The sequence below is a fragment of the Mustelus asterias genome, chromosome 19 (genome assembly GCF_964213995.1).
Source record: "Mustelus asterias chromosome 19, sMusAst1.hap1.1, whole genome shotgun sequence".
NCBI lineage: Eukaryota > Metazoa > Chordata > Chondrichthyes > Carcharhiniformes > Triakidae > Mustelus > Mustelus asterias.
This window is the reverse complement of record NC_135819.1, coordinates 29,390,552-29,409,231: the sequence shown is the minus strand read 5'-3', so window position 1 is coordinate 29,409,231 and position 18,680 is coordinate 29,390,552. Positions and strand designations below refer to the sequence as shown.

Below are 18,680 nucleotides of genomic sequence, written 5' to 3'. Positions count from 1 at the left end.
TTCCCTGCCTAGTGAAACAGTTGAGGCTACCTCATTGAATGTTTTTAAGGCAAGGATAGATAAATTTTTGAACAGTAAAGGAATTAAGGGTTATGGAGAGCAGGCAGGTAAGTGGAGCGGAGTCCACAAAAAGATCAGCCATGATCTTATTGAATGGCAGAGCAGGCTCGAGGGGCCAGATGTCCTACTCCTAGTTCTTATGTTAGGAAGACCAAAGTCATTAGGTGGGATTTTGCAGCCAAGCCCCACCCCATCCCCATGTGTTTTCAATGGCAGAAGTGGCTCACTGTTGGTTGCCAGTGAGATCTTTCCAGTTCTGCCAATGTCTGGCATTTTGCATGATTCACCCAACATGCCACTGGAGAACCCACCACAGGGATCACCTTCATCGGACCGGGTGATCCCGCCGGCAGGAAGGGCCAGAAAATCCTACCCAATGTTTTTGGTCTCCACCACAAACTCCACTCCCCAGCCACCAACTCTATTCCTCTCCCTGGCAACTGAGACACAAAATCAGACTGTTTGCAATCTTCATGCAATATTTGACCACAAGATGAACTACTAATCACACGTCTGTACCATCACTATTCCCATTAAGTTGTCCAGATCTGTCCATGTTCCGGCTCACTTGCAACTGAAATCCTCATCTACATCTTTGTTACCTGTAGACTTGACTACTCTAATATATTCCTGGCTGACTTCCCACATCCTCCATGAACTGGAGGTCATCCAAAGCTCTGTTGCCCTCATCCTAATTCACACCAAATTCTGTTCACCCTGTACGATTCTATGATCACTCCTCTGCTCCCTCTCCGATATTAACTTCTGGTGAAGCAATACCTTGATTTTAAAAGCTTCATGCTCATTTTCAAATCACCCCCTCTAACTCTGTAATCTCTTCCAGCCCCACAAACTATAAAATATCTGCATTCTTCAAATTCACATCTGTAATTTTAATCATTCCACCATAAGCATTTGTTTCTTCAGCTACCTGAGCCTCAACCCCTGGAATTTCCCCTCTAAACCTGTGCATCTCACTTTCTGTCTTTAAAACCTACCACTTTGACCTCCTTCCCTAATATCTCCTCCTGTGGCTTGTGATCGTATTTTGTTTGATAACCCCCAGTGTTGAAGGGATGATGCAAATTACACACTATTCCTGGTTGTCCTTGAGAAGCTGGTGGTGGGAGATTCAGCAGTGGGAATGCCATTGAAAGTCAAGTTACAGGCTCTTGTTGATGGGGATTGTCTGGTGCTTGTATGGTGCAAATGTTAAGCTCCACTTACCAGCCCAAGCTTAGATGATGTGCAGGATATGCTGGAAGTGTTCATGAACTGCTCCATCATTTGAAAAATTATGAATGGACCGGAACACTGCCTAAATAGACACAGCAAAACCTGCCCCTAACCACAGGCTATGTGGCGGGGGGGAGGAGAAAGGGTCCAGCCACAACACAGTATAATCTATAAGATATAATAGACCACTGCAACTGTAAAGAAACAGGATTTATGTTCAGCAATGTCCCAAACTTTGGAATTCCCTCCCTAAACCTATCCTCCTCAAAAGCTACCTTTGTGCCCAGTGCTCTCTACGTGGCTCAGTGTCAAATTTTGTTTGATGATGCTCCTAAGAAGCACTTTGGGGCTTTTTACTACATGGAAGGTATTAGATAAATGCAAGATATTTAAAGATCTATCAGTATGTATAAAATACAGAGAGCCAATTTCACCATGGGCAGCGGCACAAGATGCACCAGCGCACATAAAACATTCTTTTAGATTATTGTGCCTGACAAAGGGTTGTAAACTGGAAACCGTGACCCGTGCTTCCTCTCCCCACAAGCACTGCCTTACACATCCAGCGTTCCCAGCGAGTGCTGTTTTTAAACTCGTTTCCTGCATCCTTGCTATTTATGCTCTTTGTGCAAAACCATAGGTCACTAAGAAGTCACTAACAAAATACAGAAATGCCAGTTTTAGTTTACTAAGTGTTTTTTTATCATTCACAAGTACACACAACTCGTTTTTTGCTGCTGCTTTAATACTCAGAATCTTATTGCCATCATCCTAACATGTAGCTATATACAAACAGAGAAAACGTCACAGATTCCTTTCCTAATAAAATCAGTTACAATCTGTTTAAAAAAATACAGCCAAAATAGAATTTACACTTGTAGTCTGATTTCCAAGACATTTACAGGAGCATTTGTACAAAAAGCATGGTTGGGAAAGGGGAGGGGGGAGTTGGGGAGAAGTGTCAGAGGCGGGGGGATACTGACGGTATAAAGATTGAGCTATCACTAGTGTATAACATATAGATATGGAATACAAAGCACTTCAAACTGGAGAGCACACTATCCTCAAGAGGGTTCAGGCTACACCTCAATTAATGTGTATAATATATATATAACAAATGACAATAACGTTATACACAGCTTTGACAGGACGTAATTTTATGGCCGCTAACACAGGAATATAAAAACGATTCATGATTGTCGTGGCAACAACTATAATTATCATTAGGTGTTAAGCTTCCTCTGTTACCTGCATTACTAGCTGTTTCTCAAGTAATGGAATCGTTTAGCTTTTTTAATCAGTTAGCAACTGATGAATCAAAATGGTGCAATTTAAAATCAATGACATTCGCTTCAATGATTTGCCTCAGCGATAGTGCTTAGTCAAACCTATTATGGAAGGAACACATTTCATTAATATAAACTCGAGCAATTGCATTGACCTAACGTACTTTAATGTGAATTTTGAATATACCCCGAAAGGGAACAAACTTTGTTTTTGGGAACATGCAAGAGACCGGATTGTGTACTACACAGTGGGGTGGGAGCGGGGACTTAAAGAATCAGACACAAAAAGGAGTTTTAAATTATATATTTTCTTTTTTTTATACAAAATAGTCAACTTAAGTTATCCTGCAAAAGCTGGTGAGAAAGCTAGCAATAGTCAGCAGTTTCATTTGATACGGCTTCAATTATTACCCCCCCTCACCCCACCCTCCCACTTCACAAACCAAAAATAATCTTACCCTCCCCTTCAAAAAAAACAACGCAGATTCTGGTTGGTGGAAATCTGCAGCAGGTTAAGGATGCTGAATGAGAAAAGCTTCCTTCACCAAAGTCAGCAGTGAAGGGAAACCAACAAATAACATGCCACATATCTCTTGTTCCTCAATACTAGTATTTCTTTCAGTTCCAAGTATCTAACAGGACTCTCTGTAAAATTCTAAAGTCGAATACTGTAAACCACAATTCGTACAGAAAACATGTATTTGCGAATGGCATTCCGAAAAACGTTTTGATGCAGGTAAAGTTTCCACTATAGTGCAGCAGAAAACATGGCTGCAACGCTAAAAACTGGCTAAACCTGTAAATGTACAGACTAAACACCTATCAACCATTTCGATTTTATTGGAACATAAATTTGAAATCAGTTACTGTACTTGAGGAAATATTAGCACAAAGAAAATGTGTGCAGCGCAAGATTGCCAGGATTTGTACCCACTGGAGGGAACTTTCCAGCAAATTCAAATGTGAAAATAGTAAAATTTATTAAAATTGTACAGTTTATGGATCTGCCACTGATATTCTTTTCTGGGTAAGGGAAGTCCAATTTACTCATGGACTTAGTCCATTGTTTGCTAAATCAGACTTCTACTCTGCATTTAGCGGACTTTGATTAGGGAAATGGTTGCAAAACAAACAGCTTGGGGGTGGGGGAAGGAACTGGGATATATAATGGAAATAAAACTTTGCATTGTTGTTTTCTCGACAGCCATCAAAGTGCTACAGTAAGATTTTTTTACAGCTGCTTTCTGAATGCATCCAATTCCTCGAGTCAAATCCATATTCTAATTAGCACTTCTGTGCGTGATTTCAATACAAACGTGAGACTGTTTCCTTGGGATGTTTGCCAGCTGGGCCTGGGTTGTGGGTTCACTGAAGATCAGACGGGCTTCAGTGCGCTTACTATTATATGTCACTCTACAATGTACAGGACGACAAAATCTAACATTAGCTTGGCATGGTAGTGCTGCAAAATACAACTTGCCATCTCTCCTGCTTTCCCTTATATTCTTATTCATTAAGAAGAATACAGAATGCGAGATACATCAGTAAAATTAAGCTACCAGATACAATTAGTCATTTGATACAGACAAATTTGTCAGCTATTCACATAGTTGCCCAATATTTGCCCAAAAATGTGTGAATCCACATCTAAATGCTATGCTATATATAGGAACAGTCTCCGACATGCAACATCAGTGCTTTATCAATGTTAATGAAACATTAAATAAGCCCATATTTCTCAAATGACTGTTTCGTCAAATACAGTCCTATAAAAATTATTTTTAAAAAATTGGGGTAAACACAAATATATGATCATGGCGTTTGTCAACCCAAGCTGTACACGCATTCTGCAAACTGCAGAAACTAACAATTTTTAAAAAAAGGAAGGGATCATTCATGGTCACTTTTTTTTATTACAACTGCTATCAAGCACAATTCATCAATGAAAAATATTCACAGTCTACTTTCCATGAATTGTTTTTTCTCGTTCTCTTCTTTTATAAAGACTACTCCGAGATTGCTTTGTACATGAACAACCTGCAAATGTCTTTCATTGCTGAAGTGAAGGCGAAGAAGCTTCCAGCAGGTCATTGCGATTGTTCATAGGTGTTAAGTCACACTGCAGACCCTGTGATCTGACTGTTGTACTCTGCGGTTTCCATTCGCAATATGTAAGGTATTATACTGTCAATCTGCACATTTCCTATTAGTCCAGCAAAGAACAGTTCCTCAGTGATAGCAGAACTCATGAGTCGTAGTGCAGGCAATCTAAGAAGAAGCCTTGATAATCTATTAAAAAGATAGAAACCAAATTATAATTACATCAGTTAAAACCTTCAAATTGCTGTTTGCTGCTTCTGAAAAACACCTTTGGAATATACACTTTGGAGAAAAAGAAGACAGCTGTAACTGTTTTCTATCAATGCTATACAATGTTATTTTAATTCTAAATGCAAATATTTGTTATGAAGGGCTTCACTTGGGATACAAGAAGAAACTGGCTTTTATAAAGCAGCTTTCATATTCTAAACATTTTTTCAAATGAATTACTTTGTGAAGCAGTGGTGTTGATCAAGAGTTTAAAATGATCATTGGGAGACTTGCTTTCTTCTTCGAATGGTATCATGGAGTTTTTTACCCAAATGGACAGATGTGGCTTTGGTTTAGAAACATGGCAAATAGGAGTAGGCCATTTGGCACTTTGAGCCTGCTCCACCATTCATTATGATCATGGCTGAGCATCCAACTCAGTAATTTGTTCCTGCATTTCCCTCATAGTTTTTGATGCCTTTCGCCCCAAGAGCTCTACCTATCTCCTTCTGAAAACATGCAATGTCTTGGCCTCAACTGCTTTCTGCGGGTAGAGAATTTCACAGGCTCATCACTCTCTGGGTGAAGAAATTTCTCCTCACCTCAGTCCTAAATGGTTTACCTCTTATCCTCAGACTGTGCCCCAAGTTCTGGACTCCCCCACCATCAGGAACATCCTTCCTGCATCTACCCTGTTAGAATTTTATAGGTTTCTAGGAGATCCTATAAAAATGTAATTTCATCAGAAATTACTGAAAAAACTACATCCTGGAGCACAATCTTCTAGCTCTTAGTAGGACACATGCACAATAAAACTTGCATCCAATCTGGGGTGCACCTTGGAATAAGATATGGTCCCTTCACGCCTCACCAATATGATCAAAGAGATAACATTACAAACGCAGACTGGTCCACTGAGCATGAGAATAGATGAAATAGATTAACATTTGGGGTTAGAGCATTTCTCAGAATTCTTTAACCTATTCTGGGTGTTGGTGGCTGGCCAGCATTTATTGCCCATCCCTAGTTGCCCTGGGAGGGCAGTTGAGAGTCAACCACATTGCTGTGGCTCTGGAGTCACATGCAGGCCAGACCGGCTTAGGACAGATTTCCTTCTCTAAAGGACATTAGTGAACCAGATGGGTTTTTCTGACAATCGACAATGGTTTCACAGTCATCAGTAGATTCATAATTCCAGGTATTTTTTATTGAATTCAAATTCCACCATCTACCATGGCGGGATTCGAACTTGGGTCCCCAGAACACTCGCTGAGTTTCTGGATTAATAGTCTAGCGATAATACCACTAGGCCAATGTCTCCCTCTCCGCTAAAGTTGAAAGACCTGCTGTGCATATCCTGCCTTTGTCTCCAACGACCTCAGTATATAGAAATACCCACAGGGAGTCAGATTTCCAATGTTGTGGAACAACACCACCAGCACAACAAAGACTATTTGTAAGATTAAATGATATCCTGCTACTTTAACAAATCAGTTATTTCTTGAGAATTTAACCACACTGATGTAAATGCTTTGTTTTCTGTCACAATTGATTACATTTCACAGCATTTGTTTGACTTCATATACTCTCAGCTTACATTGCTCTGACCTCTTGACCCAACAGGAACAAGCTGATGGTTTTATTGTATTTCAATTTACAAGGGAAATTGGGAAACCAACAGGTGAAAAATAAAAACCTGATAGATATGTTGTGTGATGTACTGAAACAGCAAAACTTTCTCGCCATTATATTCCAGCCCTCGAGTTATAAAGGCTAACATCCCAATAGCCTACATGATTACTAATTGTAGTGACCTGTGTACATGGACCCAGGCATCTTTGCTGATCTCTACCATTCCTAGCTCTTCAACATTTCAACAAAACACTTGGACCTATCTTATTTTGGTCCAGTGAAATCTATCTGCCACAGTTTTGCCCGTTCAGTTAAGCCATCAATGTCTCTATAATTTTATGCACCCGCTTACATTATTTAGTACACTACCAATCTTTGTGTCATTGGCAAACTTGGACATGTAGCTGTTCATTGTATTATCCAAGTCACAAAATACTATAGTGATCATCTGGGGCCCCAGCAAAGACCCATGAGATGGGCTTCAGGAATACAAATGTGTCTGACCATTTCTTCAGCAGCTTCCCAAGATTCCTTTAAGGGCCATTGTAGAATTATTCAGAACCTGAGGCACATGTTCCACCTAGTCTTCCACACACATCAGAGAAGAACCTGAAACAGGCACAGGCCCTGTCTACATGTTTAAATTAGTCCAAAGCTTATTTCAGGCAACAATTAAGTACACCTAAAAACAATGCAGAATAATACGGCCGCACAGATTAGATACAAGGCCTTGTGCTCAGGAATTGGTTTACACTGAGTTTTACACCCCCCAAACAAAACCACATGCATATTTTTATTCATTCGTGGGACATGGGTGTCGCTGGCTGGCCAACATTTATTGCCAGTCCCTTGATGCCCTTGGAGGGCAGTTGAGAGTCCTGGAGGCCAGGCCAGGTAAGGACAGCAGATTTCCTTCCCTAAAGGACATTAGTGAATCAGTTGGGTTTTTCCGGCAATCGACAACGACTTCATGGATATCAGTAGGTTCTTAATTCTAGATATTTTTTAAAAATTTAATTCAAATTTTGAACCCAGGTCTCCAGACAATTAGCTGAGTTTCTGGATTAATAGTCTAGTGATAATACCACTAGGCCATCACCTCCCCTTTCTATTATTTATACTCCAGTGTCCAAATAACTTTACTGAATGTAGCCCATGCCAAGTCCTAGGGAGTCAGATTAGGCCCATGATAGAAAAGTGAGTTCGACACCCCTATCCTGTAGTATGCCCAAGTTTAGTAGTTGTAATGAGATTGCAGAAATGTAATCATACCTGTAAGAATCATCTGGATAGGCTTTTGCTTCATAATCCTGAAGTTCCATATATGCCTTCTCTTGAAATTTATCAATTTGTGCTGCATTAATTAGGCCTGGATGATCTAAGGAAAACAAAATAATTATTCTTAAAATGTTGCACAGGTTTATAATCTAAAAAGTGCACATTCACAGGCTTAAACACTTTATATTCAATTTTCAGCAAGAAGAATATAGTGAGGAAAAATATAAACCGCCAACATTCTCTCCTAAACCAACTCAAGGCACAAATGAGGATATTTGAATACGTCAAAGGTTCTCAACTGGGGGCCTATATTCTCCTAAGGCGCCATGAGAAGGTTTCAAGATGTCCAGTGCTAATAATTACAGAGTGTAGATTCTCACTTGTAGATGGGGAGAATCACTGAAGTGTCAGAGTTGAAAACTCAGTGAGATGTCCCTTGCCTGCAGAGAAGGCATCTTTTTAAAAAAAACTTCAAACTGCTAAGATTCCCTTGATGATCTTTCAACAATCATCAGATGCATCCTCAGCAATGTTGTACCATGTCCTTCTGATGTTACAGTTACTATAAGTTTCTCAGGAATGCTAATTATACGTTCCTTTCTAGGATTCACGGTTTTAATTTGAGTTAAAGGTACATTTCAAAACATAATTGTCCTACTAAGTTCAGTGTTCATAACTGTCAAGACATACTTTTGTTTACTTTTCGTAAGAAAAATCAAAACTGATGCGTTTTGACAGTATAATCAAGGCAATGCTTAGCATTACATCCTATTATATGGGACATCAACATTGACAATACATAGTGCCTGTCTTTGTTCGTTTCCCTGTGCTGTGGGAGAAATGCCATTTCTTTTGTGGTTAACCCATAGTATCAATCACTTTTGAACCACATTCCACGATCCTTTGAAGGCTGTGATTACATGCATGTACAGTCAGACATCGACAAACAGCAATTTCTGGGTCATCATTTCTGATATCTTAGCTGAGGAGTTCAGTTGTCTCAGGATGAAAAAGATTGTCATCTTTACTGAATTTGATAAACATTTCCATTAAAGGCTGCAGAAAGCATGGCATCAAAGAATATACTGAAGAGCACAGGGGCCATGACACACCCCAACTTGTTACATCAAAGGGGTCAGTATGTTCAGTGACTCTCGCCCTATTACAATGTGAAACTGCTGTATCAGACTCGCAGCTCTATCAGGCCATCAGAATTTGGCAAAGACTTTCCACAAGGGGTTTCTCTATTTATCATTCAAAGGCCTTTGTCAGTCAACAAAGGCACTGTCTCACCTGCTGTCTGTGGCATTTCGCTGGTATTTGCTGAAGGGTGCAGATTATGTCGCAAGTACCTCTGCCTTCCCCAAACCCCTTTGACTTTCAGGCAATACACATTCTGCTGTGTGGCTAACCAGCCTGCGGAGTAGAACCTTTTCTAGAATTTTACCAGCTATCACAACTAACAAGATTCGTCTGTGGTTGTCACATACAGAATTTTGTCCTTTTCTTTTGTATAAGTGCACAATCAAGGCATTCTTTAACTCCTCAGGAATGGTTTACTGATCCCACATTTTGTGGGATAATTTTGGGATACAATGGAATGCGTGTGAAGAAGTCTGTAAGCTTTTCACACATGAAACATCTGCACATGAGTTGGTTACAATGGAGATGGATTGCACTTGGCCAGTCCATTCACTCCATCTTGCACGTCTATTCTTGGCGGCGATGTGGTTGACTGCAATGGATGATCTGCTGCATTTTCTGTGCTCGTGCCGGTGAGCTTAAAGCTATCAACATAGCTGTGCGGCAGTGCTTTCAGTACACACCATCTCCTCTGCTACATTCATCAAGGCAACTCTCTTTTTGTGCACTTGGAAAAGGGTGGTTAGAGATAGAGACATTCTCCCTCACATGTGGACACCAGTCCACATGCTACACTCTGTGAACCAACGTGGTTACTGGGGTTTGGTCACTGCCATGCGCAAGCAGCATGTGGGGCCATGGGTGAGAGCTGGCTGAGTGTTGAAGATCGAGTGCAGTTATCCATCCTGCAATGGAGTAGGATGCAGCTGACTACCTGACACCCCAAACACACAGATATTAGTGCCCCAGTTAGATCTGTGGATAGTTGGTTAGCCTTGCTGAGTCGAACACCAATAAGTGTTCCTCCAACATCTGCTGAAAGGGTAAAGTAAGTCCGCCAGGATTTCCACTCCTGATTACCATCCAGTAACCCCAGCTGGGCAATGTAAAACAGAGCGCGATCATATTCGCGATGGTGCAACTGAATACTGTACTGCTGCTTCCGCAGCACCGAAAGTGACAGACTCAAGTAAAACTGATGCCAGCGAAAACAAAGGATAAACATAGATCACGACACAGAAAACATACTGTCCAAGATATCTATATGGATAAAATTGCTGCACAGCAGCAGAAAGTTTCACATTATGTGAAACAATAAGAAATACATGTTTGATTGTGTCTCTAGTTTTTATACAGGAAAACAAAGTCCTAGTCTTACAGGCTGAATTTTTACAACATGGGAAGCGTCCTCAGAAGCAAAACGATTGGGTCCCCCCCTCCCTCGGTACAAATCATAGAACCGTGCAGAAAAAAGCCATTCGACCCATCAAGCCTGTCCTGACAACAATCCCACCCAGGCCCTATGCCCATAACCCCGCTAATCTCCCTGACACTAAGGGCAATTGAGCATGGCCAATCAACCTAACCTGCACATTTTTGGAGGAAACCGGAGCACCTGGAGGAAACCCACGCAGACACGGGGAGAATGTGCAAACTCCACACAGACAGTGACCCCAGGCCAGAATGAACTTGGGTCCCTGGTGCTGTGAGGCAGCGGTGCCAACCACTGTGCTGCCAAATGATTGAGAACTGCTTACTGAGAGCACTGGCAACCATAAATAGCTATGGGAAATGAAGAATAAAGACAATTAAGGAGTAATGTGGTGAAGTAGTTCTCCAAGAGCAGCAAAACGGGCACATTCAGCTTTGCAAGTTAATATTCAGATTGGCATGAAGATCTGTGCTAAGGTACAAATTCATAAAACCAACCCGTATACAATCATCTGTAAAAATGGTAATTTAACTTTCCCCTTTATGAGTTGAATTAAGATCATTTTGCCAGATCAAGAAATCAAAAGAGAAAGAAGCAATTAAGCATTTATTTTAGAAATATATATTTATAAAACCCAACCCTGGGTAAATATTACCTGGCTGCCTTACCATTAATTGTAACAATATTTATTTTCCTTGTACTTTCCTGCTTCCTAGAATTCCTAGTTTAATCTTTTCTTTCTTTTTGTTTTTCTTCAAATGTACTAGCCCAAAAAGAGAGGGAAAGTTTAGGAGAATGCTCCTCGGACTTGGGAGTATCCCGCTGCTGATGAATAACTTCCAAAAGCAAAGTGGGAAAATACTGGAAGCAGCAGCATTTAAACATGGTTTAGGAAAAGGGCAGGGAAATGGCAGAAATAAACATTTTTTTAAAATCAGAGTTAGCACATGTGCAATGGACTGTAAAATTTCATGACTTGAAATTCAGATAGATCTAGATATTTAGAGATTGCAGAGCTCTGAGGTGCAGAGGAATCTGGGTATCCTTGTACATGAATCACAAGAGGCTAGTATACAGGTAAGCAAGTCACTGGGAAAGCTAATAGAGTGCATCATTTATTGCAATGGGAATTGAATACAAAAGTAGGGAGGTTATGCTCCAGTCATACAGGGCACTGGTCAGACCACATTTGGAGCACTGTGTACAGTATTTGTCTCAATTTAAGGAAAGTTGTAAATGCGTTGAAAGCAGTTCAGAGAAGGTTATCAAACCAATACCCAGAGTAGGCGAGTTGTCTTATGAGGAAAAGTTGGGCAGGCTAAGCTAGTATCCGCTGGAGTTTAGAAGAGTAACAAGCGACTCGATTGAAACATATAAAATCCTGAGGGGTCTTGGATATGGAGAGGATGTTTCCTTTTGTGGGAGAATCTAGGCTTAAGGTCACTGTTTAAAAATAAGGGGTCACCCATTTAAAACGTCCCTGGAACACTCTTCCTGAAAAAGTGGTGGAAGCAGAGTTTTCTTTTAATTTTTTAAGGTAGAGGTGGGTAGATTCTTGGTGAGCAAGGGGGTTATAGTTTATCGGCGGTAGGCAGGATGCAGATTTGAGGTTACTATCAGATTAGCCATGATCTTATTAAATGGCAGAGCATGTTCGAGGGGCTAAATGGCCTGCTCTTGCTCCTTGTTCATATGTTTGTATTTTAAAATCACTCTTGTTCATTGATCACACTGTTTTTATAGACTGGAGCTTTACTCACCTGGACTGAAGAGGACAATTGCCTTAAGGTAGGCATACTCGTATCCATCCAGAGATAGTTTAACCATGCTGTTACAGAACTCCTGTAGTTTCCAGATGTGCTCCATCACCACTTTCACACGGTCTGCTGACAATTTATCTGCTCATTAAAAAAATAGCACAACAAACAATATTCTTATCAGCATGACACATCCTAAAACTGAACTGAAAGGAGAAGATAAACCTCACTGCAGGGTGGATCAATCTTACCCACTACATAAGTTTCCATCTATGGCCAAGTTTCACCACTGTCTCCATTACTGCTCTGAATTTACAGACAGGCTACATTAACTCCTCCTGTGGAATACTCTGCCATTCTCCCAAGTCTCTTACAGTCTCCCCCACTTTAGAATGGGAACTTTCAGTCTGAGAAATTATAGGCATGAGTCTGAGATTTACGATATGGTACAGCACCTGGATGTTAAACCACTACCTTTTTCTAGTGATTCCAATAATAAACCATGCTGGATGAGACAACCAATCGACAGAGAACTGATCTGTCAATATTTCAGTATAAATGCAAATTAATCTGCTGGACCTAATTTCATAGGCACTCAAATGAACACTTTCAACTGTAGTCCCTTGATGCCTCACTCATTGAATCCCTACAGTGCAGAAGGAGGCCATTCAGCCCGTCGAGTCTGCACTCTGATGGAGTGTCTAACCCAGGCCCTTTCCCCGCCCTATCCCCATGGCAAATCCAGCTAACCTACACATCTTTGGACACTAAGGGGCAATTTAGCATTGTAAATCCACCTAACCTGCACATCTTTGGTCTGTGGGAGGAAACCCGAGCACCCGGAGGAAACCCACGCAGGGGAGAACATGCAAACTTCTCGCAGACAGTGACCTGAGGCTGGAATCGAACCTGGGCCCCTGGTGCTGAGGCAGCAGTGCTAACCATTGTGCCACCATACCATGCTGTCACTCAGGTAAACTGCTGCCTTAATTTGAGGACAATAATTCTGATATATGCAACCTTTCCTTGCGATTTAACCCTTTTAGCCCTGGCATCATTATGTACCTTTATCACTTCTTCCAGTCCTTTAACCCCTTTGAGGTGAAGACTACCATTCCATTAGCTTTTCAAGAAACGTTTTTCCAGTCTACTAGTTTTAATGATTTACGCACACGGGCCCCAAAATCTCTCTGCTCCCGTTCTTAGTTTCTCACTATTTAGAAAATACTGATCTTTCTTGGTTCCAAAGCGGGTGCCTCTTCTCTATGCTGAATACATTTGCACAGTTTTACACTCGCACTTAAACTATCAATGCCCCTTTACAACTTTGTTCCCATCTACACTATTTACCACCAAACTTAATGTCGTAGCAATCATGAACATACAACTCTATTCCTTCATCTACGTGATGTCTCACAAATTTATTTTCTTAATTACTTTTTGCGATTCTTGCTACATTTGTTATTGCTTTTCTGTTCCATCAGTTAAGTTTCAGTTTCCACTATTCTTTGCATTTGTGCAGACTTTTTCTCAACCCTATGAGCAAGTGTTTCTTTCCTTTATTATCAGTAGTACAGTAAATGAAGTATCTCAATTATACTATCACATACTCTCATCAAACTTTGAAGAACAGTTCTCTGCCTACCTTGCTGGAGACTTGTTTGCAGGTGGTTGACAATTGCTGTGAGTATGGTCGATAAATTCATCACTTGAGAACACTGGGCCAGACCAAGCGTAAAGAGTTCATTCCAACAAGCGCGTACCAAAGCAGTATTATTGTCTGGTCTGTGGGAAGTAGGTAGACTAGTTAAAATTCTTAAACATAAAATAAAGAGGTGACAAAGAACTAAAACCTTCTGACAAAATTATAGAAATGCAGCAGTAAGTAAAGTACAACTGAATCTGTTGGCCCATTGGATAAACGTGTCCCTGATCTTTACAGATTGGAATATCCCAGCGTGGATCCCATGATTGCAGGTCACTCTTCAGCAACTCATTCTCTATTATCTCCACTCCACCACTTGTGGCCACAGTAAGATATTGCAGGCCGGCCCTCCACAGCTCTGCCCTGACTTCTCTTCAGGTTGCCACCTCCAAAAGCCTACTTAAACCTTTAATTGTGTCTGTTCCTCATCACTCTGTAAGAAGCTTCTTTTCCCCCCCAATACCAAACAGTTATCAATAAATGACTAACCCGAGAGCCTGGAAGGCTGGAATAGACCTTGCCCAGTGCATGGAAAGGAACAAAAGTCTTGATGCAGACTCGCAGATGTAGTGCACATTCAGGTATTCTGGCATAGGCGATGGCATAGTTAGCTGCAGGTGGAAAATTAATATCAAGAAAACTGATGGTTAGAAAACCTTTTTAACAGTTTGCAGTTGGTGATATCATACCATCCTTGTTCTGTCTTTGCTTCGTTTACTACTCAATGAGATATTTAAATGGGCATTTGAATCAACTACATCATTTACGCTAGTCATATTATATCTTGATTTGACAGTCTTTAGCTTTTATTTCATTTTCTTCTGAAGCATTACCTAAAAGGTGACACAACCACAAGTACACAAAATATAACAGACAGGACCATCGGCCTCAGAGTCTTTTCTTTATTATTTAATGGGATGTGAACGCCGCTAGAAAGGCCAGTATTTATTTATTGCCCATCCCCAATTGCCCTTGAGAAGCTGGTGGTAGTGAACTGTCCTCTTGAACTGCTGCATTCAAGTGCTGCAGGTACATCCACAGTGCTGTTAGGGAGACAGTTTCAGGATTTCGACCCAACGACATTGAAGGAATGGTGATATAATTCTAAATCAGGATGGCGTGTGGCTTGATGGGGAGCTTGTGTCTGCTGCTCTGGTCCTTCTGTGTAGTAGAGGTTGAGGGTATGGAAGATGCTGTCGAAGGAGCTTAGGTGAGGTGCTGCAGTGCATTTTGCAGATGGTACACACAGCGGCAACTGTGCATTGGTTGTGGAGAGAACTAATATTTAAGATGGTGGAAGTGGTGCCAATCCAGCAGGCTGCTTTGTCCTAGATGGTGTCAAACTTCTTGAATGTTATTGGAGCTGCACTCATCCAGGCAAGTGGAAAGCATTCCTGACTTGTGCCCTGTAGATGGTGGACAGGCTTTGGGGAGTCAGGTGGTGAGTTACTCACCCCAAAATTACCAGCCTCTGACCTGCTCTTGTGGCCACAGTATTTAAATGGTTGGTCCAGTTCATTTTCTGGTCAATGGTAACTCGCAGGATGTTGATTGTGGTGGATTCAGTGATGGCAATGCCTTTAAATGTAAAGGGGATTTGCTAAAATTTCTCTTGCTGGAGATGGTCATTGCCTGGCACTTGTGTGGTGCAGATGTTACTTGCCACTTATATGGCCAAGCCTGAATATGGCCCAGGTCCTGCTGCATATGGACATGGACTGCTTCAGTATCTAAGGAGTCATGAATGTGCATTGCGCAATCATCAGTGAAAATCCACACTTCCAATCTTATGACGGAGGGAAGGTCATTGATGAAGCAGCTGAAGATGGTTGGGCCGAGGACACTACCATGAGGAACTCCTGCAGTGATGTCCTGGGGACTGAGATGTTTGACCTTCAACAAACACAACCATCTTACTTTGTGCCAGGAATGACTCCAACCGGTGAAGTGTTTGCCCCCCAACTCCCATTAACTTCAATTTTACTAGGAATCCTTGGTAGCACAAATGCTGCATTAATGTCAAGGGCTGTGTTGAGCTCTTTTGTCCATATTTGGACTAAGGTTGTAATGAGGTCAGGCCCTGGTCACTCATCAAACTGAGTGTTGGTGAAGAAGCTATTGTTGAGGAAATGCTGCTTCATTGTACTGTTGATGATTGAGAGTAGACTGATGGGGTGGCAATTGGTTGGGTTGGATTTCTCCTGCTTTTTGTGGACAGGACGTAACTGGGCGTAAGTTAGCATTGTAGCTATGCTTGAACAGCTTGACGAGGGATGCAGCTTGTTCTAGAGCACAAGTCTTTAGTACCAATGCTGAAATGTTGTCAGGGCCCATCGCTCTCCTTCAATCGTTTCCTGATGTCACATCTAATTAATCATATAGGCTGAAAACTGGCATCCGTGATGCTGGGGACATCGGAGGAGGCCGGGATAGATCATCTGCACTTCTGATTTAAAATGGGAGCAAATGCTTCAGGCTCGACTTTTGCACTAATCTGCTAGCCTCTCTCATACTTGAGGATGGGGATATTTGTGGAGTCTCCTCCTGCTGTTAGTTGTTTAATTGTCCAACACTCATCACAACTGAATGTAGGAGGGTAATGGACATTGAAGTCCCCACCCAGAGTACATCTTATGCCCGCCCTTGCCATCCTCAGTGCTTCTCCCAATTGATGTTCAACACAGATGGATACTGATTCATCAGCTGAGGGAGGGAGGGACAGCGAGGTGTGCAGTCAAAGGTAATCAGGAGATTTCTTGTCTATGTTTGACCCCGAAACCAGAAAATCCTGTCTGAGGTCAACAGACCTTTCCATGGTCCGATCCTCACCCGCTATGATTCCCATGTGCGCGGAACAGGAAAATTCACCCCAAGGAGGTGGAATAAATGGATACAAATTAAATCACAAAGACGATGATTATTCCCTTAAAAACAAATTAGAAGATAAATGATCATGCAATTCACAATTCCTGACATGTGAAAACAGTTTTTAAAATCTTAAACATTAAACTTTGGAACCATTTGAGACCATTAAATCTAGAGACCGCGACCCTATTATACACAAAAAGAATGTGCAGATCATGAAAATCCAGCAAGAATTAACTAGGTTACTAGATTATGAATATCCAGACTGTTTTTCTCTAATGATTAGTAAATTTTAATAATCCAGGAGTGCTTAAAGCTTCTGTGCTGAAGTTCTGGCATCTCTGTTGCACTGCTAGAAGATTGACTTGGTGTGAATATCAGATTCCTGTAGCCACAGACACTAATTCTGTCCCTAATTCAGAGCGGAGAGCTGGGAGTCGGTATTTTAAATACACTTGGTCAAGATACATTGTGCCTGTAAATGCACAATAGCAGTGCTCATTGCAATCAGGCTCCTGGAATGAGAAGCTGCATCCATCTGTTCCACCAAGAGAGCCTGGAGGCTCTTTTTGGTCTTTGGCTCCAATGGAAGCTATAACTCTGGTACATTAAGGCAGGATCAAAGATCCAGGATCAAAATGCTGCTGTGGGAATGACTGCAGCCATTTCGGGGGGCTCAAGTGGGATTGATCTGAGCTTTCAGTTGACACAAATTCAGATGAATCCTTAAGAGTCAGCCATGGCTCAGTGGTGGAACTCTTGATTCCGAGTCAGAAGGTGAGTTCAAGTCCCATTATAGAGACCTGAGCACATAATCTTCTTTGGCTGAGTGACAATTTTCTTTCCCTTTATATCTCTGTGCAGGATTTTGGATCATTTTTCTACTTAGAGGTGCAATGTAAACACAGGTTATTCTTACCATCACATTGTATTACACTGCAATTTACAACATGGAGGCAGGCCACATCAACCTCCTTCTACCTTACTAAATCTAACCTGATCAGTATATTTCTCCCTCATGTGTTCATCTAGCTTCCCCTCAAATGCATCTGCTATTCACCTCAGTCACTACATCCATAAGTGAGTTCCATCTTTATTACTGCATTCAAATGGAAGTACACAATAGGACAGAGAACTCTAAAGGAATAGTTTGGAATTCCATTGTACAAGTCATAAAAACGCAAAAGGTGTCATAAAACTTTCCATATAAAATTCAGGAAATGTATTGTAACATACCCATTAGAAGCTTATAAAACACAAAGCTGTGTAAGTGCCAGGTCAGAATAACTTGAACATGGAATGCACATGACCCATACCTTGAAAGCGACATGCACATCACTGAGAAGAGGCCCCTCAATCTCAACAACAGGAAGGGACTGCTCTCCACTAATTAGCTGGATATTGGCACCAGAAGTATCCATGCATTCTGCCGAGTTCTGGACAGCTTGTCCCTCTGCGGGGTTTAGTGCTTTGGCGAGTGTATCAAACGCCCTGAAATACCAACAGTCAGAAAACACAAGCATGTTTTATCAAAGTAACTTTCGCAGTCACACTTCCACTTTACTGATGTCATGAGGTTGATAATACAAGGAAGACTTGGAACAATTCAATTGATTGAAAAGGCTGATGTTTCAGTGCTGCAATTAACTTTATGAAGTCTATATTTCACCAGTAGAACTTAAGCTTGATAGTGAAATCTGTGGGGCAGATCTTAGATAGTTTCTTTTTTTACTATTTCCAGGACAAAAAATAATGTTCACTTACATTAAACATTAAAAATTAATTGCCTTTTTGTTTGTAGTAAAAGGAAGGGAAGTTTGATGAGTTTTTGTAAACCATATGTTATACGACGGAATAATGTCCGAGTGAGATGACTGAACTACTTTCAAGTTAGACCATAAGACCATAAGACATAGGAGCGGAAGTAAGGCCATTCGGCCCATCGAGTCCACTCCACCATTCAATCATGGTTGATT

At 41.2% G+C, this 18,680-nt stretch overlaps 1 protein-coding gene and 1 long non-coding RNA gene across 43 annotated transcripts in view; one reads left to right on the top strand and one right to left on the bottom strand.

The window, feature by feature from the left end:
• The window catches only part of LOC144507838 (uncharacterized), a 30,901-nt gene that overhangs the window by 5,712 nt on the left and 6,509 nt on the right, over positions 1-18,680 (top strand). Inside the window, exon 2 of the long non-coding RNA XR_013500148.1 lies at positions 12,121-12,165. This is a non-coding gene — a long non-coding RNA (uncharacterized LOC144507838). The remainder of the gene's footprint in view (positions 1-12,120; positions 12,166-18,680) is intronic.
• LOC144507834 (nuclear receptor subfamily 2 group C member 1-A-like) overlaps positions 1,985-18,680 on the bottom strand; it is a 97,558-nt gene continuing 80,862 nt past the window's right edge. For 26 of the 42 annotated variants that reach the window (XM_078235195.1, XM_078235204.1, XM_078235223.1 and 23 more), the window contains 6 exons: positions 18,021-18,195; positions 14,329-14,450; positions 13,780-13,919; positions 12,138-12,275; positions 7,797-7,902; positions 1,985-4,871 (listed from right to left, as the gene is read on the bottom strand). In XM_078235195.1, the coding sequence (XP_078091321.1) occupies positions 4,697-4,871; positions 7,797-7,902; positions 12,138-12,275; positions 13,780-13,919; positions 14,329-14,450; positions 18,021-18,195 (856 nt within the window). In that variant the 3' untranslated portion in view covers positions 1,985-4,696. The remainder of the gene's footprint in view (positions 4,872-7,796; positions 7,903-12,137; positions 12,276-13,779; positions 13,920-14,328; positions 14,451-18,020; positions 18,196-18,680) is intronic. The other 16 variants (XM_078235198.1, XM_078235197.1, XM_078235212.1 and 13 more) reach the window with 2 other exon arrangements.